Genomic DNA, 20731 nt, shown 5'->3' with positions numbered 1-20731 from the left:
CAGGATGAATATGTTAGTTTAAATGAGTCAACACCCCCGAGTCACACTAACTGTCAGAATGCTCGTAGCACGGGCCGGGGCGGAGGATTAGCAGCAATCTTCCATTCCAGCTTATTAATTAATCAAAAACCCAGACAGAGCTTTAATTCATTTGAAAGCTTGTCTCTTAGTCTTGTCCATCCAAATTGGAAGTCCCAAAAACCAGTTTTATTTGTTATTATCTATCGTCCACCTGGTCGTTACTGTGAGTTTCTCTGTGAATTTTCAGACCTTTTGTCTGACTTAGTGCTTAGCTCAGATAAGATAATTATAGTGGGCGATTTTAACATCCACACAGATGCTGAGAATGACAGCCTCAACACTGCATTTTATCTATTATTAGACTCTATTGGCTTTGCTCAAAAAGTAAATGAGTCCACCCACCACTTTAATCATATCTTAGATCTTGTTCTGACTTATGGTATGGAAATAGAAGACTTAACAGTATTCCCTGAAAACTCCCTTCTGTCTGATCATTTCTTAATAACATTTACATTTACTCTGATGGACTACCCAGCAGTGGGGAATAAGTTTCATTACACTAGAAGTCTTTCAGAAAGCGCTGTAACTAGGTTTAAGGATATGATTCCTTCTTTATGTTCTCTAATGCCATATAACAACACAGTGCAGAGTAGCTACCTAAACTCTGTAAGGGAGATAGAGTATCTCGTCAATAGTTTTACATCCTCATTGAAGACAACTTTGGATGCTGTAGCTCCTCTGAAAAAGAGAGCTTTAAATCAGAAGTGTCTGACTCCGTGGTATAACTCACAAACTCGTAGCTTAAAGCAGATAACCCGTAAGTTGGAGAGGAAATGGCGTCTCACTAATTTAGAAGATCTTCACTTAGCCTGGAAAAAGAGTCTGTTGCTCTATAAAAAAGCCCTCCGTAAAGCTAGGACATCTTTCTACTCATCACTAATTGAAGAAAATAAGAACAACCCCAGGTTTCTTTTCAGCACTGTAGCCAGGCTGACAAAGAGTCAGAGCTCTATTGAGCTGAGTATTCCATTAACTTTAACTAGTAATGACTTCATGACTTTCTTTGCTAACAAAATTTTAACTATTAGAGAAAAAATTACTCATAACCATCCCAAAGACGTATCGTTATCTTTGGCTGCTTTCAGTGATGCCGGTATTTGGTTAGACTCTTTCTCTCCGATTGTTCTGTCTGAGTTATTTTCATTAGTTACTTCATCCAAACCATCAACATGTTTATTAGACCCCATTCCTACCAGGCTGCTCAAGGAAGCCCTACCATTATTTAATGCTTCGATCTTAAATATGATCAATCTATCTTTGTTAGTTGGCTATGTACCACAGGCTTTTAAGGTGGCAGTAATTAAACCATTACTTAAAAGGCCATCACTTGACCCAGCTATCTTAGCTAATTATAGGCCAATCTCCAACCTTCCTTTTCTCTCAAAAATTCTTGAAAGGGTAGTTGTAAAACAGCTAACTGATCATCTGCAGAGGAATGGTCTATTTGAAGAGTTTCAGTCAGGTTTTAGAATTCATCATAGTACAGAAACAGCATTAGTGAAGGTTACAAATGATCTTCTTATGGCCTCGGACAGTGGACTCATCTCTGTGCTTGTTCTGTTAGACCTCAGTGCTGCTTTTGATACTGTTGACCATAAAATTTTATTACAGAGATTAGAGCATGCCATAGGTATTAAAGGCACTGCGCTGCGGTGGTTTGAATCATATTTGTCTAATAGATTACAATTTGTTCATGTAAATGGGGAATCTTCTTCACAGACTAAAGTTAATTATGGAGTTCCACAAGGTTCTGTGCTAGGACCAATTTTATTCACTTTATATATGCTTCCCTTAGGCAGTATTATTAGACGGTATTGCTTAAATTTTCATTGTTACGCAGATGATACCCAGCTTTATCTATCCATGAAGCCAGAGGACACACACCAATTAGCTAAACTGCAGGATTGTCTTACAGACATAAAGACATGGATGACCTCTAATTTCCTGCTTTTAAACTCAGATAAAACTGAAGTTATTGTACTTGGCCCCACAAATCTTAGAAACATGGTGTCTAACCAGATCATTACTCTGGATGGCATTACCCTGACCTCTAGTAATACTGTGAGAAATCTTGGAGTCATTTTTGATCAGGATATGTCATTCAAAGCGCATATTAAACAAATATGTAGGACTGCTTTTTTGCATTTACGCAATATCTCTAAAATTAGAAAGGTCTTGTCTCAGAGTGATGCTGAAAAACTAATTCATGCATTTATTTCCTCTAGGCTGGACTATTGTAATTCATTATTATCAGGTTGTCCTAAAAGTTCCCTAAAAAGCCTTCAGTTAATTCAAAATGCTGCAGCTAGAGTACTGACGGGGACTGGAAGGAGAGAGCATATCTCACCCATATTGGCCTCTCTTCATTGGCTTCCTGTTAATTCTAGAATAGAATTTAAAATTCTTCTTCTTACTTATAAGGTTTTGAATAATCAGGTCCCATCTTATCTTAGGGACCTCGTAGTACCATATCACCCCAATAGAGCGCTTCGCTCTCAGACTGCAGGCTTACTTGTAGTTCCTAGGGTTTGTAAGAGTAGAATGGGAGGCAGAGCCTTCAGCTTTCAGGCTCCTCTCCTGTGGAACCAGCTCCCAATTCAGATCAGGGAGACAGACACCCTCTCTACTTTTAAGATTAGGCTTAAAACTTTCCTTTTTGCTAAAGCTTATAGTTAGGGCTGGATCAGGTGACCCTGAACCATCCCTTAGTTATGCTGCTATAGATGTAGACTGCTGGGGGGTTCCCATGATGCACTGTTTCTTTCTCTTTTTGCTCTGTATGCACCACTCTGCATTTAATCATTAGTGATCGATCTCTGCTCCCCTCCACAGCATGTCTTTTTCCTGGTTCTCTCCCTCAGCCCCAACCAGTCCCAGCAGAAGACTGCCCCTCCCTGAGCCTGGTTCTGCTGGAGGTTTCTTCCTGTTAAAAGGGAGTTTTTCCTTCCCACTGTAGCCAAGTGCTTGCTCACAGGGGGTCGTTTTGACCGTTGGGGTTTTACATAATTATTGTATGGCCTTGCCTTGCAATATAAAGCGCCTTGGGGCAACTGTTTGTTGTGATTTGGCGCTATATAAAAAAATTGATTGATTGATTGATTGATTGATTGATTTTCGCTGGAGTGAGGATCGTCCACAAACTTTTTTTCTTTTTTTTCTGGACGTACAGTCAGTGTGCAGTGACGCGCCAAAATGTAAGTCCTTTTTCTGTTGTTTATAAATTATAATAAATAATATCAAATGACAAGGACCTATTTTAGCCATTATGTAAACCAAATAATGAATGTTTTTACATTCTTTCAATGGAGCAAATATTTAATTTGGTGAAAGCTGGAACAAACCATTCAACTCGGTTTCGCCTTGTTGAATGGTTTGTTCCAGCTTTCACCTCATGAAATATTCATACCATTGAACTCATAAACATTCATTATTTGTATAATAATAAATGTATTGCTATTTATTATTGAGATCCTATTATGTACAATTTTCACATGTTCATGTTTTGTCACATGATTTTTTTGACAAGGACCTCAATGGAAATAAGCGTTTATGATTTATTGTGTTATCCGTGTATCATTGATATATTCACCTCTGTATGTTTATATTGATGTTGCAACTCAATCAATCAATCAATCAATCAGCCAATCAAACATAAACAATATTTTCTTTACATTTTAACAGCGTCTGCAGGAGGGCATGAGTGTGTGCATACTTGAGCTTTTGACAAAAGCAGAAGTTAGCTTTGAGTTAACGGACGTTAGTCTGCATGCTAATGCCCGCAAAATGTCTTGTAAATCACTCCTGAGGTGTTATCAGGTTCCAAAAACATCTTTCTAAGACTCTCACACAGCAGGAGTGACTGAGGGCATCGTCTGGATTTGTAGACCTAAACATCATCACAATATGATGGACATTTTCTCACCTTGCACTCGACTCTGTTCGCCTTCTTCTTCTTCTTCATAGTCCACATCCTCCTCTACTGCTTCCTCCTCCTCCTCTACCTCCTCCACTCTTTCTTCATCACCTTCCTCTTCATCCTCTTGCTCCACCTCTACCTCCTCTTCCTCCTCCTCCTCGTCTGCCTCCCCTTCACCTCTCTCAACTTCCACTTCTTCGTGTTCCATTTGCTCGTTGTAGTCCATGTAGTCTTCCACCTCCTCTTCATCCTCCTCCACCTCTCCCTCCTCCTCCTCCTCCTCTAGTGCTCCTTCCTCCTCCCCCTCGTCTCTGTCGTCCATCTCCTCTGTGCCGTCCGTCTCGTAGCACTCCTCCATTGTGGAGTTGTCCATGTCATCCAGGTAGGTGCTCCTCTTCGGGGAGGTTTCCAGGGTTTGTCTGTCCAGGCTCTTTTTCTTCTTGGCTACAGGGCAACCGTACATGCTGCAGAGGAGAGATAGGGGAGTAGCCATTAGCCGTTAGCCTCACCTTCACCACAAATACTCGTTAGCAATCAGGCCTCCGTGTCAAGCTGCTGTGGTTCACACACTACAGCTGAAAGGAAAACAATTCACACAGCAGCGTTTAAACAAAGAGTGGTGCAAACCAAGCAAACACCCAACTGCGGTTTCTTAATGGCACAATGGCATGAAAAAGAAATACAAAACTTTAATTTAATTACGCACATACTGCAGAGCAATTAAGTGCTTAGTTTCTCCAAAAAAAGAAAGAAAAAAAAAACTGTTTCAAGGGAAATAATCTATATTTTCCAACCAACACAAAGCAAAGCAATTCAATTTATTCACACATACAATTGATATTTATGTGAGAAATTGTTTAGGCACAAGAAGCACACTGTGCACGCTCTGCTAACACTGTTACACATCAATATGTCCATGTTCTGATGTGCACGCAACACAACAGCTTGGAACTGAAAACAAAAGCTGATTAATTGAATCTGGCCAAGGTACCTCAGGCTTTAATGTATTCTCCGGGTCCCTGTGGCAGTGGGGGGACGGGACAGATCCTAATCTGATAATCTGATAATCTGCGTATTTGCTTGGGCTATTGATCACTGTGGTTTTAATCCATTTCACTTATCAAACCTGCAAGAGCCCAGAGCTACTACCTGCAGCTCTGCACAGTGAGAACATACTGTGTGTGTGTGTGTGTGTGTGTGTGTGCTTGGCACATTTAAACAAAAGCACCCACACAGTCAGAATTATGATGAGGTCTGCTGAGTGTTTTGGCCATCAAATAAAGCCCCTGTCCAGGCTCGAGTGTAACAGAGCTAAACATGCTTTGGGCATGTTCACTCAGTCGTGAAATATCCCTGGCTCCTATTTTTACCACCTCTGGATGTTTCCCCGGCTCCACACTACTTAGAGTAAGTCCTGATATGAATGAATGGCACAAGGCAGTGTGTAGCGAGAAGAAAATGCTGGTTATTAGCGAGTGCTGCTGTTGTGGAGTGGATGCTTTGGGAAAGGCTGCTCCTATTGTAAGATAGCAGATCGAAGGGAAAATCATTTCTGTTCTTTTACTGCAAATCAACACAACACATAAGTGTGTTCCACAGCCCAAATTCTGCCTCTCCTTGTTCTCCTTCAGTTCCATCAGTCAGTCAGCATCCACTCAGCTGGCAGGCTCAATCTCCCCCAGCCAGGGGTTTCTTAATAGTCTGACTCCCTGCACCTACTGCAACCAGGGTCCTCATTTCATTAATCTTAACCCGCATGGAAACTCATTCCCTGCCTGACAGCCGGACCTCTCCCCCTGGGCAGCGCGGGGGTCTACGGGACAGTGGGGGAGGGGGGCATTCTGCAGTAGTGTGATCAATAGCGCTTGTGACCAAACATCTCAAAAGCACATTAAAATGCCACTCATCCAGGCCTCCATTCTGGGGCTCTCTCCATATAAATCAAGGGCTGGTCCCAGCAGGTTAGAGGCTGCCAAGGCAGTAAGAGAGGACAGGTGAGTGAGAGGAAGGAAGGAGGTGCAACAGGGGTGGTGGTGTGAAAATGACAGGTAGTCCCACCCTCCCCCCCAACCCGCTTTGCCTTTTCTTGTCGTGCCTCACTACCTCCATCTTCTAGGGTTTTTGTAACAATAATGAAGTTTAAGAACAACATTCGCTGTCAGCCACTGAGAAACCTGTTTGACAGGTATTAATTAGACAATACCTGAATCCCTCTGAAAAATGGTTGAACTGCTATAATTGTTTTGCCGCATCAGCTAAGATGTGTATTATTTTTGCTTTTTGTGTCTTTATCAAAAGTTAAGTGCACTTCATTACTTCAGGTCAAGAATGTACAAAACATTGATGACACAGAGGAAAGGCTCCAGTACACTTGAAAAAATGTGGAACTTTAAGGACAGAGAGGCATGTTTCACACTTCCAGGTTTGCTCAATCAGATTCTTGTGGTTTTCTTTGTGTAGTGCTTGTCATGAGTCACACTTTAATACTTCATTCTGATCTCCCTGCTATACGAGTCCTGATATTATTCACTGTGTATTAGGAATCTCTGTGTTCTCTTGTGCTTTTACTTTGACATCTTGTGCACTTTCTTTTCGTGTAGCATTAATCCTGTTTCAGGTCTTCTACGAGGTCTGTTAGAAAAGTATCCGACCTTTTTATTTTTTTCAAAAACCTGATGGATTTGAATCACGTGTGCTTGCATGAGCCAACCTTGAACCTTCGTGCACATGCTTGAGTTTTTTCACGCCTGTCGATTGCTTCATTTGCTTGTAAGCAGCCTTTGTGTGAGGATGGGTGGAGTCTGTCGTCGTTTTTTTTTGCAAGGAAAATGGCAGAACGACTGGAGCAGCGTGACTGCATCAAATTTTACCACAAACTGGGCGACAGCCAGGTGGAAACCATTCAGATTATTCAGACGGCTTTTGGTGACGATCCTCTGGGCATCACACAGATTAAGGAGCGGTACAACCGGTTTAAAGACGTCCGCACAACGGTGGAGAGCGAGCCACACTCCGGTCGGCCATCAACATGCTGAAATGACCAGATCATTCCAAAGTGAACGCTGTGGTGATGCAGGACCGTCGTGTGACTATCCGAGAAATTGTGGAAGAGGTGGACATCAGCACTTTTTCGGCACATTCCACTGTGACAGAGGATTTGGCCATGAAAAGAGTTGCAGCGAAATTCATGCCAATGGCTTCGGCACGAAGCTGATGGTGGAGCAAAAGCGCCTCCGTGTTGGAAGTCTTACAGGACATGCCTTGACATGCTCACCTCTTCCACAATTTCTCAGATAGTCACACGATTCAGCCGTCTGAATCTTCCGAATGGTGGAAGAGGTAGTCATCATTTTTCAGAGTCCAGCATGCCCTGTGAAAATTCAACACGGTGGCACTTTTGCTCCGTCAGCAGCGGCATGAATTTCGCTGCCACTCCTTTTCATGGCCAAATTTTCTGTCACAGTGGAATGTGTCAAAAAAGTGCTGATGTCCACCTCTTCTGCAATTTCTCGGATAGTCACACGACGGTCCCACATCACCACAGCGTTCACAAAATGATCTGGTCATTTCAGCATGTTGATGGCCGACCAGAGCGTGGCTCGCTCTCCACCGCTGTGCGGACATCTTTGAACCAGTTGTACCGCTCCTTAATCTGTGTGATGCCCATAGGATCGTCACCGAAAGCCGTCTTAATAATCCGAATGGTTTCCACCTGGCTGTCGCCCAGTTTCTGGCAAAATTTGATGCAGTCGCACTGCTCCAGTCGTTCCACCATTTTTCTTGAAAAGAAAAAACGACGAGAGACTCCACCCGTCCTCACACAAAGGCTGCTTACAAGCAAATGACACAATCGACAGGCGTGAAAAAAATCACGCACGCGCACGAAGGTTCAAGGTTGGCTCATGCAAGCACACATGATTCAAATCCATCAGGTTTTTGAAAAAAATAAAAAGGTCGGATACTTTTCTAACAGACCTCGTAGGTTCATGTGTATCCACACATCTGTGTAGCCACACTTCCAAACCTAGACAATTTGGCGATGAGCATTCCCACATGGTCAGATTGTCTAGGTTTGTACCTACTCTCGCATTATAATTTCTGGTGCTTTACCTTTGTGTTACAGACCCACACTGCCATTTTGTGTTTGCTGATTTTTGCTGACCTATTGCTTGTATTTTGGATACAGAATGATGGACTGTTGTCTGTTGCACTGATCATCTGTGTACCAGAACTCAGCCTGGGGAAGACTAAACCTGTTGCTACTACCTGTGCCATTCTTTGCTTGCAGGACAATAATCAAGTCAAGTCAAGTCTGGGAGCATGTGCTGATGCTGCACTTTGCCGCATCCACAACCCCACAGAACCGCTTGGGGCCCTGGATGGCATCTACCCAGGCAGACAACATTCCATTCCCACATCTGTAAAATGACCATCAATCTGCAGCAGCCAGGTGAAATGTGGGCATCTTTTTGGGCTTCTCCAATTACTGGGGTCCTCAGCACTCAGGCACCTGCTTGCTGGATCATGCACAGAGAAACGGGCCACATGGCCAGAATGTCATAACTGATGCCCCCTCACAATGCATGTGATAGTCCTCATCCTCGTCGTTCTTAGTAACAGGTTGTTTGATACAAAGTCATTCCAGCAGTACCCAAGGATCCTCCGAAGAGACTTAGTACTGAAGACACCCATTTGTCACCTTAGATCACTGGTGGTTAGTGTCCAAGTCTCACAAACATACAGAAAGACAGGCAGCACCACGACCCTAAAGGCTTATACTTCCACAGTGTGAGCACCTGGAACATGTGGCACCACATTGCGCTGCTGCTGTGAGAAAAAAAAACACACCAACATAGTCATAGATGTCAATTCATGAAAATGAATGAAGCAGTGTGCTTTTATGTCCACATCTCCTGGCCCCGTGACCAACCAGCCCCATGCGCGCGTGTCCAGCGAGCAGCGCGTCAAAAAGACACTGCCTCAGGTGGACCATAGCTCACGTGAGTGAGGTTACATTCAGATCGCCAGCTGAGTGCACACATGATCAGACAGTCCTTTTCACATGGAACAGCCTGCAGATGTGTGCGCTGACATGGTCGCTCCAGCCCGTTGCAAAGGCGATATATGTTTTTATGTATTTCCACTTGAGGACAGCAAGCACACATATGCGCCTCACAGTGGAGAGTTGTAACATCATGTCCGGCTGTGGCTTGCAGGGCGACAGATCCCAACAGGTGCTACTGTTTTCAGACATGCCCACCTGTTTGTTCAGCACACAGAACTGTAACTCTCTGTTTCTGTGTTCTGTGATTATTTATTTTAGTTATTTGTTATGTAATTATGTATGTAGTTGTTGTAGTATTTATTTATATACTTGTCATGGGTGTGTTCTCTGTGCACTGAGCTGTCATTTGCAGCAGTCAGTAAGTGGCTGGCCAGAAATTAGCTGCAAGGCGCCTTACCATGCTGTGTGCGCTCATACATGGCGAGCGGTGTTCGATGTTCATGCGTGGTACCTGGAATTTGGCCAACACCTGCCAAGAGGCGGGTTGAATGGGCACACGCAGACCACTCGCTGTCTTTCGGCTGCTGGTGTGTGTGAAAGCTGTATGAGGTGATTTTTTGAGTGGCATGAAATTCCTCCTTCGTGCGCCAGTCGGCTTCAATCGTGTTATGTGTGAAGGGGCCTTAAGATTTGCCATTACTGACCAAGGTGTGACAGATCTTTGAAGTTATCAGAAAGATCTGACAATTTGTCTCTAAATTTATTCCCGCAGTGTTTGTCACCATCTGAAACATTCACCAGAATTGTGATACGTAGTCTTTGTATTGCCAGTATAACATCCAAACATAATTCCCCACCCAGATCATACCTACAGTTAAACTGGGCTTTTCTGGGATATACTCATGTATGTTCTGGGATAGTCTAGTATTATAATAGTTTTTTTTTAGTCTAGGCTAAATAATACCCCAGCAACAGTCTGAGGTTAATAGATATGCCGGTGCATCTAAAAGTGTACTTTTTGTAATTCTTATATTAATAAATCAGTGACAGAACATCACAGAGATGTCAACTGACCGCTTCCTGAAACTACAAATTTTGAGATGTAAAATGCATCTTTCCTCAAGAGGATCTTTGACTCAGCCAATCTAAGAGGCTGGAGAATGTCACATGGGTCTGTCTCATCTCTTTCCCTGCAAAAGTCTGAACTGTGGCTGAAGCGTCTGTGAGGGAATGTCATTGAAACCCCCACTAAATAGTCCGACTCTGAAAGAACAGTCTTGTCAGCCTGGAAACACTCTTTTATTTAGTCTTGCAGACAAAGAAAAGTGGTGAAAAAACAGATTGAATGATTCCCCCCCCCCCCCCCCCCCCCCCCCCAAGAATGGACATTTTTTGACATCCATTTTTATCAATAATGGGGTTTAGCTATCCAAAAAGGAATTATTTGACAAGAGCAGCAGACAACAGACAGGTAAATGATAATTTATTTGTTTATATTTTTTTTACAAATGTACTGCTTTGGGATTTTCAAGTCTCTGCCCTGTATTTCCCAGTGGGTGGCACTGCTACACTGCTTGAGCTTTTATATATATATATATATATATATATATAATTATATATATACGAGGTCTATTAGATAAGAAACTGACACTTTTATTTTTTTTTAACTATATGGATTTGAATGACGTGCGATTACACCAATCATGCTTGAGCCCTCGTGCGCATGTGTGAGTTTTTTCACGCATGTCGGTGACGTCATTTCCCTGTGGGCAGGCCTTGAGTGAGATGTGGTCCAGCCCTCTCGGCTGAATTCCTTTGTTTCACACGTTGCTCGAGACGGTACGCGTTGCTTTATCAAAATTTTTACTGGACCTGTGAGGAATATCTGAGTGGACACTATTCGAGAAATTAAGGTGGTTTTCGGTGAAAAGTTTAACGGCTGATGAGAGATTATGCGGTGTTTCTGTCGGTGTAAGGACTTCCCACGGAGCGGGACGTCGCGCAGCGCTTCCAGGCGCCGTCGTCGGCCTGTTTCGAGCTGAAAACATCCTAATTTAAGGCTTAATTCACCCAGGACGTCGTGAGAGAACAGAGAAGATTCAGAAGAGGCTGGCATGAGGACTTTATGCGGACATTCCACTGTTTAAGGACATTTTTTAATGAAAGACGTGCGCGCAAATTCGCCGAGTCGTTTCCGTGACGACTCGTATATATATATATATATATATATATATGTGCGTGTGTGTGTGTTTGCTCTTTTTCATCTACTACTTTCAGTAACAGATTTGTTGTTGTGTCCCACAGCAACCTGTGCTCAAGGTTACAGAAATGGAACAATATCTACACCTGATGTACACTTAACATTAATGCAGGAAAGTACAATAGAATTATATTCATATATTACACTACTTGTGTGACCTGAAGACATTGGCAAACCTACTTCTAACACCAAAACAGTTCACCCACATCACTAAAAATGTATTCACAAAAGATTTGAAGACTTTCTGAAAAAAAAAAAAACACATTACATATTTTCAGGTGTAGAGCCAAATTATATCTGTTACATAAATGTATGTCTCATATTCAAAAAGCTGAGTTGTTCTGAACATTCTGGTGTGCAATACATGGTCATTATACTATATGAAAGCACCATAAAAGGAAATGCACTTGATCCCACCGGGTTAAACCAGACTATATCTGCCAAAGACAAAACCAACTGATGCCAAAAGGCAATGTGACAGGATATAGAGACACTGAAAACACACACAGCAGATGTCAAATTAGCACAGAAAAAAAACCCTAGAATTGTTATTATACAAATGTATCCAAGAATCCCAGAAGACCAGACACCACAGACTGTATACATATACTAGACAAAGCCTGCAACAGCTGAAATGGGCGTTGCCATGTTGAGAGCCCCGCCCACATCGATTTACAATGAACTCAATAATGCATAAAGGGCTGGGCCATGGGAGTCTCAGTGTATGATGACAAAAGCCTGAACATGCCCCTCTCTTCAAGTCCAAAGCACCAGCTAACACCTCAGTTTAGGTGTTTATTAAATCATATTTTTCGGGACTGTGCGATGGTTCTTGTAACAATTTACTTTTGTGTGGGCAGTAAAAGTTATGCGTATTTTTTCAGTAACTGTACATTAAGTGGCCATACCAATAGTTGCCAAAAATGCTAACAAGAGAAGAGTTTAAGTCTGTGTGAAAATTTCCACAGCAATGTCTTAGATGACCCGTTAGGATGTTTCACCGTACAACAAGCCATATTATTCCAGGTATTTGTAAAAAAAAATACCCCAAACAGACACAGCAACAACACAACTGCGAGTAGCTCTGTTACGGTTGGCACCCTGCACAGAGTGCCGCTCTCATTGGACTGACATCTCTGCTATTTTGGCATTGTGGGATAGCTCGCACCCACAGATTGAACTCGCCGGACTACTTTTATCACCCTGCTCAGCGTGCTGCCCTCAGTGAAGCAACAACACACAAGAATGTGTCTCTTCCAAAATAGATCTCTTTCAGTGCAGCTTCTTGTTCTGATTTTAACACGAATTTAACACCCAAGTCTTTCATCGCCTGTGAATGGTAATCAAAACATTCAATTGTATCTTTCTGAACTCTTCCCCAACAAACTGCGTCGTGTCAATATGTTTGAACAGGTGATGTTGCTCATAAACTTTAAGTTTCTTAAATATTTATTACGGCCACTCTTAAATCTTCAGTTATTTTTATAATTTTATTACTGGTAAATTTTAGAATTAATGTAGATGAAGTACGAGGTCTGTTAGAAAGGTATCCGACCTTTTAATTTTTTTCAAAAACCTGATGGATTTGAATCACGTGTGCTTGCATGAGCCAACCTTGAACCTTCGTGCGCATGCGTGAACTTTTTCACACCTGTCGGTTGCGTCATTTGCTTGTAAGCAGCCTTTGTGTGAGGATGGGTGTAGTCTCTCGTCATTTTTTCTTTGCAAGGAAATGGCGGAATGACTGGAGCAGCGCGACTGCATCAAATTACAAACTGGGCAATAGCCAGGTGGAAACCAGTCGGATTATTCAGTTGGCTTTCGGTGACGATCCTCTGGGCATCACACAGATTAAGGAGCAGTACAACCAGTTTAAAGACGTCTGCACAACGGTGGAGGGCGCGCCGCGCTCCGATTGGCATCAACACACTGAAACAATCGGATCATTTCCAAAGTGGACGCTGTGGAGATGTGGGACCGTCGTGTGATTATCCCAGAAATTGTGGAAGACGTGGACATCAGCACTTTTTCGGCACATTCCACTGTGAAAGAAGATTTTGCCATGAAAAGAGTGGCGGCGAAATTCATTGGCACAAAGCTGATGGCGCAGCAACAGCGCCTCCGTGATGAAGCCTCACAGGACATGTTGTAACATGCCCAGCTCGTCAGCCATTTGGAAGATTCAGATGGTTTTCGGTGGCTTTTCAGTCGTGTGACTATCCGAGAAATTGTGGACAAGCTGGACATGTCAGGGCACATCACCGAAAGCCATCTGAATAATCCGAATGGTTTCCACCTGGCTATTGCCCAGTTTGTGGCAAAATTTGATGCAGTCGCGCTGCTCCAGTCGTTCCGCCATTTCCTTGCAAAGAAAAAACGATGAGAGACTCCACTCATCCTCACACAAAGGCTGCTTACAATCAAATGATGCAACTGACAGGCGTGAAAAAAATCATGCATGCGCACGAAGGTTCAAGGTTGGCTCATGCAAGCACACGTGATTCAAATCCATCAGGTTTTTGAAAAAAATAAAAAGGTTGGATACTTTTCTAACAGACCTCATATACTCATTATCTCACAGGAACTGCTTTTTGCACCTTGGCCGCGGGCACAAACTAACACAGAATACCCAAAAACTGGCTAGAAGTTTGGCCAAAACGAGAGCGTCCACTTTTAGCTTGCCATAAGCTAAGCTAGTGGCGGTTGTGAGAGGCTACGAGAGGCGGGTTTACTGGACTCAGCCTCTGTCATTCAAAGCAACCATGCCCACAATTATACAGAATTTTATGGATTAAAATGCCATTATGTAAGAAGGTGTCATGGAGGAGGAAACCACCTACAGAGACCACAGCAGGGTTTTTTTTTTTTGTACCAGGCTGTAAACATGTTTATTTCTGGTCTAAAGTTGGACATTTTAAAATGGATTGTGCTGTGTTTTAGAGCCAGCCTCATGCAGCCAGTCAAGGAACTGCACTTTTGGGCTGGGGTCAAAATACGTCCGAAAGTGTTGTCGCTTCCCAGATGACAGAAATGTGAACCTTCACAACGGGGTATATTTTGGGCTATGCATAGCCAGACTATACCTGTTAGTTTAGTGGACGTTGGGTTTTCTGGCCTACAGTGGATCTTTTGATCCCTCCACAAGCCTGAACATACAACAGAGCAACTTGTTGCTAACATGCTAGCATTAGCTGACAATGACTGTGTGTGTTCACAACCGCCAAATGCACCTGTTACTCATCTACAGATTTATAAAATTTGTCATGGTACCACGCCTTTTATTGTGTGTTTTCTATGGCTCAATTCAGTTTAGCCACTACTAGCTTCTTTCACCAGTAATTACAACTTTTTTCTCTGCTGCCATTGGCATGCCCGTGTAGCATCTTTGTGTCCAATGCTACAAACTGCTTCAACAAAACATGAACAGAAATCACAGATGTATGTGTTGACCACCCTGTTTTTTGTGTCATTTTGAAGTACGAAGCCATATACATGATTTAAAAGCTAACGGTGTAAAGACCCACTGATGGTGGTCAAATAACTCTCAGATTGTCCTCTTTGTTTCAGGCGACTGTAGAGCCTCACCAACTGCTAAACACAATGATGTTAAGAAGCGATGAGCGCAAACATGGGTCACGTGTGCTCCCATCCCTTAGCTGTCAGGTTGTTGTGACACCGTTAGATTTGCTGCTCAGCCCCGACATGAAAAAGCCAGAGGAAGCCTCTGTGGCTCCACCAGCCCACGTTTCCCGGCTCTGTCACATTGTGACCTTGGCTCCAACATTCATCATCACAGGCGCTGCATCCTACTTACTGCGGCTCAGAGTTAAAATTCCTCCCAGAAATACTGTACTGTGCTGTAGGCTACTGAGGTGACATTTAAAAAGAAACAGATCATATGAAGCACGATGCCACAAAAGGACTTTGTTTGTACGGTGAAACAATGAAATAATTTATCAAGTGTGGATTCCAAGAAGAAGCAATTAAAGAAATAAAGGGTTTGAAAATCCAAATCAGACCAAATCAGACTTCAACATTTCCAACATGTTAAGATGCAACAAATTCTTTAGAGCAGGTGCTGTTTTATTGCTAAAATGTGTAAAAGTTGGCGACCCACTTGGTGTTCATGCGTGGAACGAGGAAAGCTCCTGTTTGGCTAATTCTGGGCGACAGTTGAGTGACTGCTGGAATGCGACAGCATTGCACGGTGCCTTTATTAGCAGTCATATTAGCGGCTCTTCTCAGCGGGGGCAAAAGCTTTAGCCAGTCATTAGCATCGCATGCCATTTGTCTCCATGACACACGGATAAGACTGCTGTTGTCTCTTCCTCTCCTCCTTTCCTTCCTTCCTCAACTTCACTCTCTACATTCATACCATATAACCTCTACTTTCGGCTTTTTCTACCTCTCATCGTGAGCATGCCTCTGACCTTCTCTCACACCAGTTTCTCTCTATATCTGCACCCCACTGCTCTTTCCACCTTCTCGCTCATTGTTGTATTGCCACAGAACAGACTAGCGAGGCAGAAGATGCACCACATCTGGCCGTGCCCCCTATCCACCACCAGAATCTATAGATGCGCATGGCAGAGCCCTGTCTCCATGGTGATACCCTCCAAAAATCCATGAGGGATTCACTATCCTCACAGCCAGTGAAGGGAAAAATGAAAAGTAGATGGCAAGAAAATGTAAAGGGGTAACTATAGGCACGAGGCAGACGGAAGAATGTGGTTGTATGTGTTTGCATGCAGTGTGCATGTGTGCATGCTTGTGCACACGCCCAAAATTGGAACATATATATAGTCAAGGAGTTGAGAAGAAGAGGCAAGAGTGAGCGAGTGAATGAGAGCGCGAATGAGGATCATTTCTGAGCTGTCAGGCTTCTGGGGAGAACAAAAGATAGTGTCTTGTGCAGAAGGCTCAGTGCGCAGTAGACGCTGCAATTTGGGGCGTTTTCTGGCGGCTCAGGCTCCAGCTCACATATCAGCTGCTATTCCGCCTTCACATGCAGCAGAATAAGTGTCAGCTTGAGCAAAAGCACAGAGCCACGCCGTTGAAATAATCCTTGCTATCACCAATGTTTGCAGGGATGTCTGTGTTTCTTTCATGAAAATTAAGGTCCACTTAGATTTACAGCATCCACTATAGTCAGCTACGATCTATTCACACGACTACTTATGTTCCAGTGTCCATGTTGGCACAGGGTGGAAATGTCATCCAACAAATCAATCAAATGTTGTAAACCAGGGGTGCTCAAGTTCGGTCCTCGAGAGCTACCTTCCTGATACTCTTAGTTGTCTCCCTGCTCCAACACACCTGAATCCAATGAAAGACTCGTTAGGAGGCTTTTAATGAGTCTTTCATTGGATTCAGGTGTGTTGGAGCAGGGAGACAACTAAGAGTGTCAGGAAGGTAGCTCTCGAGGACCGAACTTGAGCACCCCTGTTGTAAACTGTGTCTTTCCCACAGCTGGAGTGGAAAAGACACAGTTCACTTGAGTAGAAAAAACAAAAAGAAAATCAGTTACTCACTGACTCACCTTCAATTGCTTACTCCAATTAAGGGACGCAGGGGGTGGAGCCTATCCCAGCAGTCATAAGCCATGAGGCGGGGTACACCCTGGATCTTATTCAACCTGCCACTTCTTCAACCCAGGATATCAATAACCTTTACCAATTCAGTTCAATAAACCAAATCAGCATTACCAACATGCAGGCGCCGTGACCTTGTCAAAGTTCACAATTACCCACTTTAGAAAACAAAGCACAGACGCTGCATTACCAGAATGTTCATTTCATTTATATCTTGCCCTTAACAGTAAATTAACAGTGTTGAAGGCCCCTTCACACATGGTACGAATGTGGTCGAATTGCACATGAATTGTGCATGAAGCAGGAATCATATGCGATACGTGTAAAATCGTAGCTGCCTCCAACGCCTTGTACACCTGTTGCTACAACTATTTGCACACACCAGTGGCTGAAAGAAAGATAGTGCCGTGTGAGCCCATTCGATCCCTCTCACAGCAGGAGTTGGCCAAATTCTAGGTGACACACATGAACATCTAAAGCCCCTCTCTTCACCAGACAGCACCACACAAAGAAGGAGCTGCAGTTTCAGGAACAATGGAACACAGCAGGAATCATAAACTGGCGTCGGGTAACGTTGTCTTGTGAGGGTGTGGCTTCCAGTCACGCTGAGTACTGTCCTGTTGCTCTGACTTGCGCTGAAACCACTTAATTCTGTGTCGAGCAGAGGACGCAAACAAAAATTAAACATGTTTAAACATGTTTAATTTTTGTTTGCACCCCTCGCGCTGGTGTGGCGCCGAGCTGCATCATCTCGGCACTAGGTTGCTTCCACGCGGCATCGTCATAACGATGCACGACGCAACTGGGAGCAGCCCCGGTGTGAAATGAGCTTAACACCGTTCGCTTGGCACTTACAAAATGTGTGGCCATTTGCACTGTTAGCATAACAGTCAGCAGATGTTCACTTTTGAGATGGATGTGAAATTTGTCTAAAAGCCCCTTTCACATCAGGGCTGCTTCGAGTTGCTTCCTGTGGCGTCATGATGATGCAGGAATGTCTGTGTCAGGTGCACACAGCAGGGGAGCAGACAGGAGGTGAAGATGCAACCTACAGGTTCTTTGCACAGAGAAATCAGAGTGCACAGTTTGGCTGTGGTCAGACTGTGCATTCTGATTTCTCTTCTAGTTTATATTTGTTCTTGTGCTGAGCTGCAGGTCTGCGCTCTGAGTTCTGTTATAGTTTATCTTTCTTCCTTTGACCACGAGCTGTGTGCGCACATGCGCGCGCGAATGGACCATCAGTGAGTAAATGTGGAGTTATACTTGATGCGGACATGTCCTGTCTCTGGCAATCAGTCTGTGAGCAGGACTTATGTCCTTTTTTGTTCTTTATTTAACACAGTGATGAGAGAGTTTGAGGGGGGAGTGAGGAACTGCCTGCAGCCAGCCATTTTTTTTAATTGTCCACATGTGCGTGCGTGACCAAATAATGTTGTATTGTGAGGGTGTGGCTTCCAGTCACGTTGAGTGCCATTACATTGCTCTGACTTGCACTGAAACCACTTAATTTCTGTGTCCTGTGCTCGACGCAGAGAAAATTAAACATGTTTGATTTTTGGCGTCCGATTCGCTTTGTCCTTTGCGTCCCTTGTGCTGTTGTGGCGTTGAGCTACATCGTCTTGGCACTGGGTTGCTTCCACGTGGCGTCATCATGAGGCCGCATGATGATGCCACACTTGTTTCGTGGATGATCCTTGTGGGTTGCAAAAGTGGAAAAAGGAAATTTGCTTGGCACAGGAGCGGAAACCAGGTATCAGACATTGTATTTGCTGTCCAACTTTTCCAACGGAATTATAAGAGCTCAAGAACGTGCTGAGTGGACTAAATTAGTAAAATGATTATTAAAATGATTATTTTTATGTTCATCTGTTACATATCCAAGTAAACCCAGCCAAACATTTGGTAATGTAATGTCTATATTACAGTAAACTACCACATAGATCTGATGATTCATAATGTGTCATCATAGCGTGAAGTGCAGTACACTGCTTACCATTATTATATATTTAGACACATATATACACAGAATATAGATGCTATATAAAACCCTAGAAATGGAGAGGTCTCAGTCTGTATGCTCTGTGTGTTTCAAGTTTTACTCGTCTTTCCATATGAGACACTCGTTAATATCTATGTGCCGTGCAATGTCTCGTTTTCCCAACTATCTGACAGTTGTAGCAGATCGGGAATTGTCGACCGACAAATGTGAGTAAAGACTTATATTCCTTGTTAATGGGCTCTTGTTCGTCTTCTTTAGTTCGTACTATGGTGGCATTTTGTAGTGTGAGCCCATATACCGCTCTCCATCTATCTTTTTAGCCCTGTTTTTTCAAAAATTCTTTTAAAATGTCAACTTAAGCCAGCACTCAAAATCTTCAATATTTACGTTGCTGTCTGCACTTATTGTGTATGTTGGGGAGTTGTGCAAGTCTAACTTTACCAAATTTCCTAAGCCAGCACATAGGTGACAGTGGTAAGAAAAAAAAAACTCATTTTTTTTTAAAGAAGAAGAGACCTCAAGCAGACCAGACTCAGAGGAACGATCCACTGCCTAGGCTGTTATACCAAATAACAGTGTGTGTAAAATATATATATAGTTAATTTAGACAGCATGTACAGTCCATATCAGGTCTGATTCCAAAAAGTCCAAAAGTCTTTGAATATTCATCAAAGTCAGTGTTGGTTGAAGACCTGACAGCACAAGAACAGCACAAGAAGTTGATAGTTGAAGAACCCCAAATTGAAGAAATGACCTTTTCCCACCATGATAAATCCAAAACTATAAATATGATCTTGTTTCTCACCATATTCAAGGGGGATACAATGAAGCTAAACTGTTTAAAAATGGGTTAATGTTGAACCAGATCAATTCAAACATATGTTTGCTTTGAATATATGTATCATGTACCACAGACAAGTCTGCCACCTGTTGATTATATTGGGCATTTGTAGGGAATAATTTTGTCAATACTTGTATGATGGAAATTAAAAGCAGGTATGATGTTCCATGTAGCTTGAAATGAGCTTGTTGGTCAGTTTGTATAACTTCCTAAACTGAGGTCTGGCGGCCACCAAGTCCACTGCTGCTTGTTTCTAAAGTGAGCTACAACCAAGGCTAGAATGGTGTAAACCATGGTTAATTCAGCTTAAGTGAGGGTTATACCTGCTATTGTGTGTTTTTAATGGGTTTACACAGTTTGAAACCAATGGCACACTGGTTCAAACTACACTTAAATGGGCTATTTTTTTATTTTTATTTTTTTAGATAAATTGGTTTTAAAACTTAACAGCACTGACTAAGACTGCATTTAGGTCACACAAACTGTGATTATCTTTGGTTGTAAGAAATCACAGTTTTCCCTCATCTATCTTTCCCACATATCTTTGCCTTAATTCACCTTCATCAGTACAGGCTGAACTCTGTTGGTTTTTCTACTGCTGGTATTTAAACTTCTTCGCTCTTTTAAGAACACTCCCTACAAGCTAGCATCTGAATCTTTATCTTCATTAAACCTCAGATATTCTGTATTCTACTAATTAATCATCAGTCTTCCAAAGCCCTTTCCATTCTCCATTATTCAAGTCTATTTCCACCCTCCTAGTGTCTTCTGTAAAAAAGCACACACGGGGTGCTGGTTTGTAATTCCTAAAGTCAACACATCCATAACTAAAACAAAAAAATAATGACTCAAAGAAGAAGGCTGGCACTAAGGAGAACTTTGACTGTTTCTGTAATTCTGCTTCTAACTGCTGTTCTCAGTTCCTCATATGTGTCCAGAACAATCCTTAGGTACTCGTCTGTGACTTCCTTCTTCCTCGTCTACCTCAAAACCTCAGTGAGCAGCGTCAGTCCAAACACTGCATCAGCTCTCTCTCTG

General features: G+C 42.9%; 1 protein-coding gene across 6 annotated transcripts in view; it reads right to left on the bottom strand.

The window, feature by feature from the left end:
• The window catches only part of myt1lb (myelin transcription factor 1-like, b), a 430716-nt gene that overhangs the window by 142838 nt on the left and 267147 nt on the right, over positions 1 to 20731 (bottom strand). For all 6 annotated transcript variants that reach the window (XM_034194911.1, XM_034194910.1, XM_034194914.1 and 3 more), the window contains one exon: positions 4004 to 4461. In XM_034194911.1, the coding sequence (XP_034050802.1) occupies positions 4004 to 4461 (458 nt within the window). The remainder of the gene's footprint in view (positions 1 to 4003; positions 4462 to 20731) is intronic.

Source organism: Thalassophryne amazonica, chromosome 19 (genome assembly GCF_902500255.1).
Source record: "Thalassophryne amazonica chromosome 19, fThaAma1.1, whole genome shotgun sequence".
Classification (NCBI taxonomy): Eukaryota; Metazoa; Chordata; class Actinopteri; order Batrachoidiformes; family Batrachoididae; genus Thalassophryne; species Thalassophryne amazonica.
This window is presented reverse-complemented; position numbering and strand designations above follow the sequence as displayed.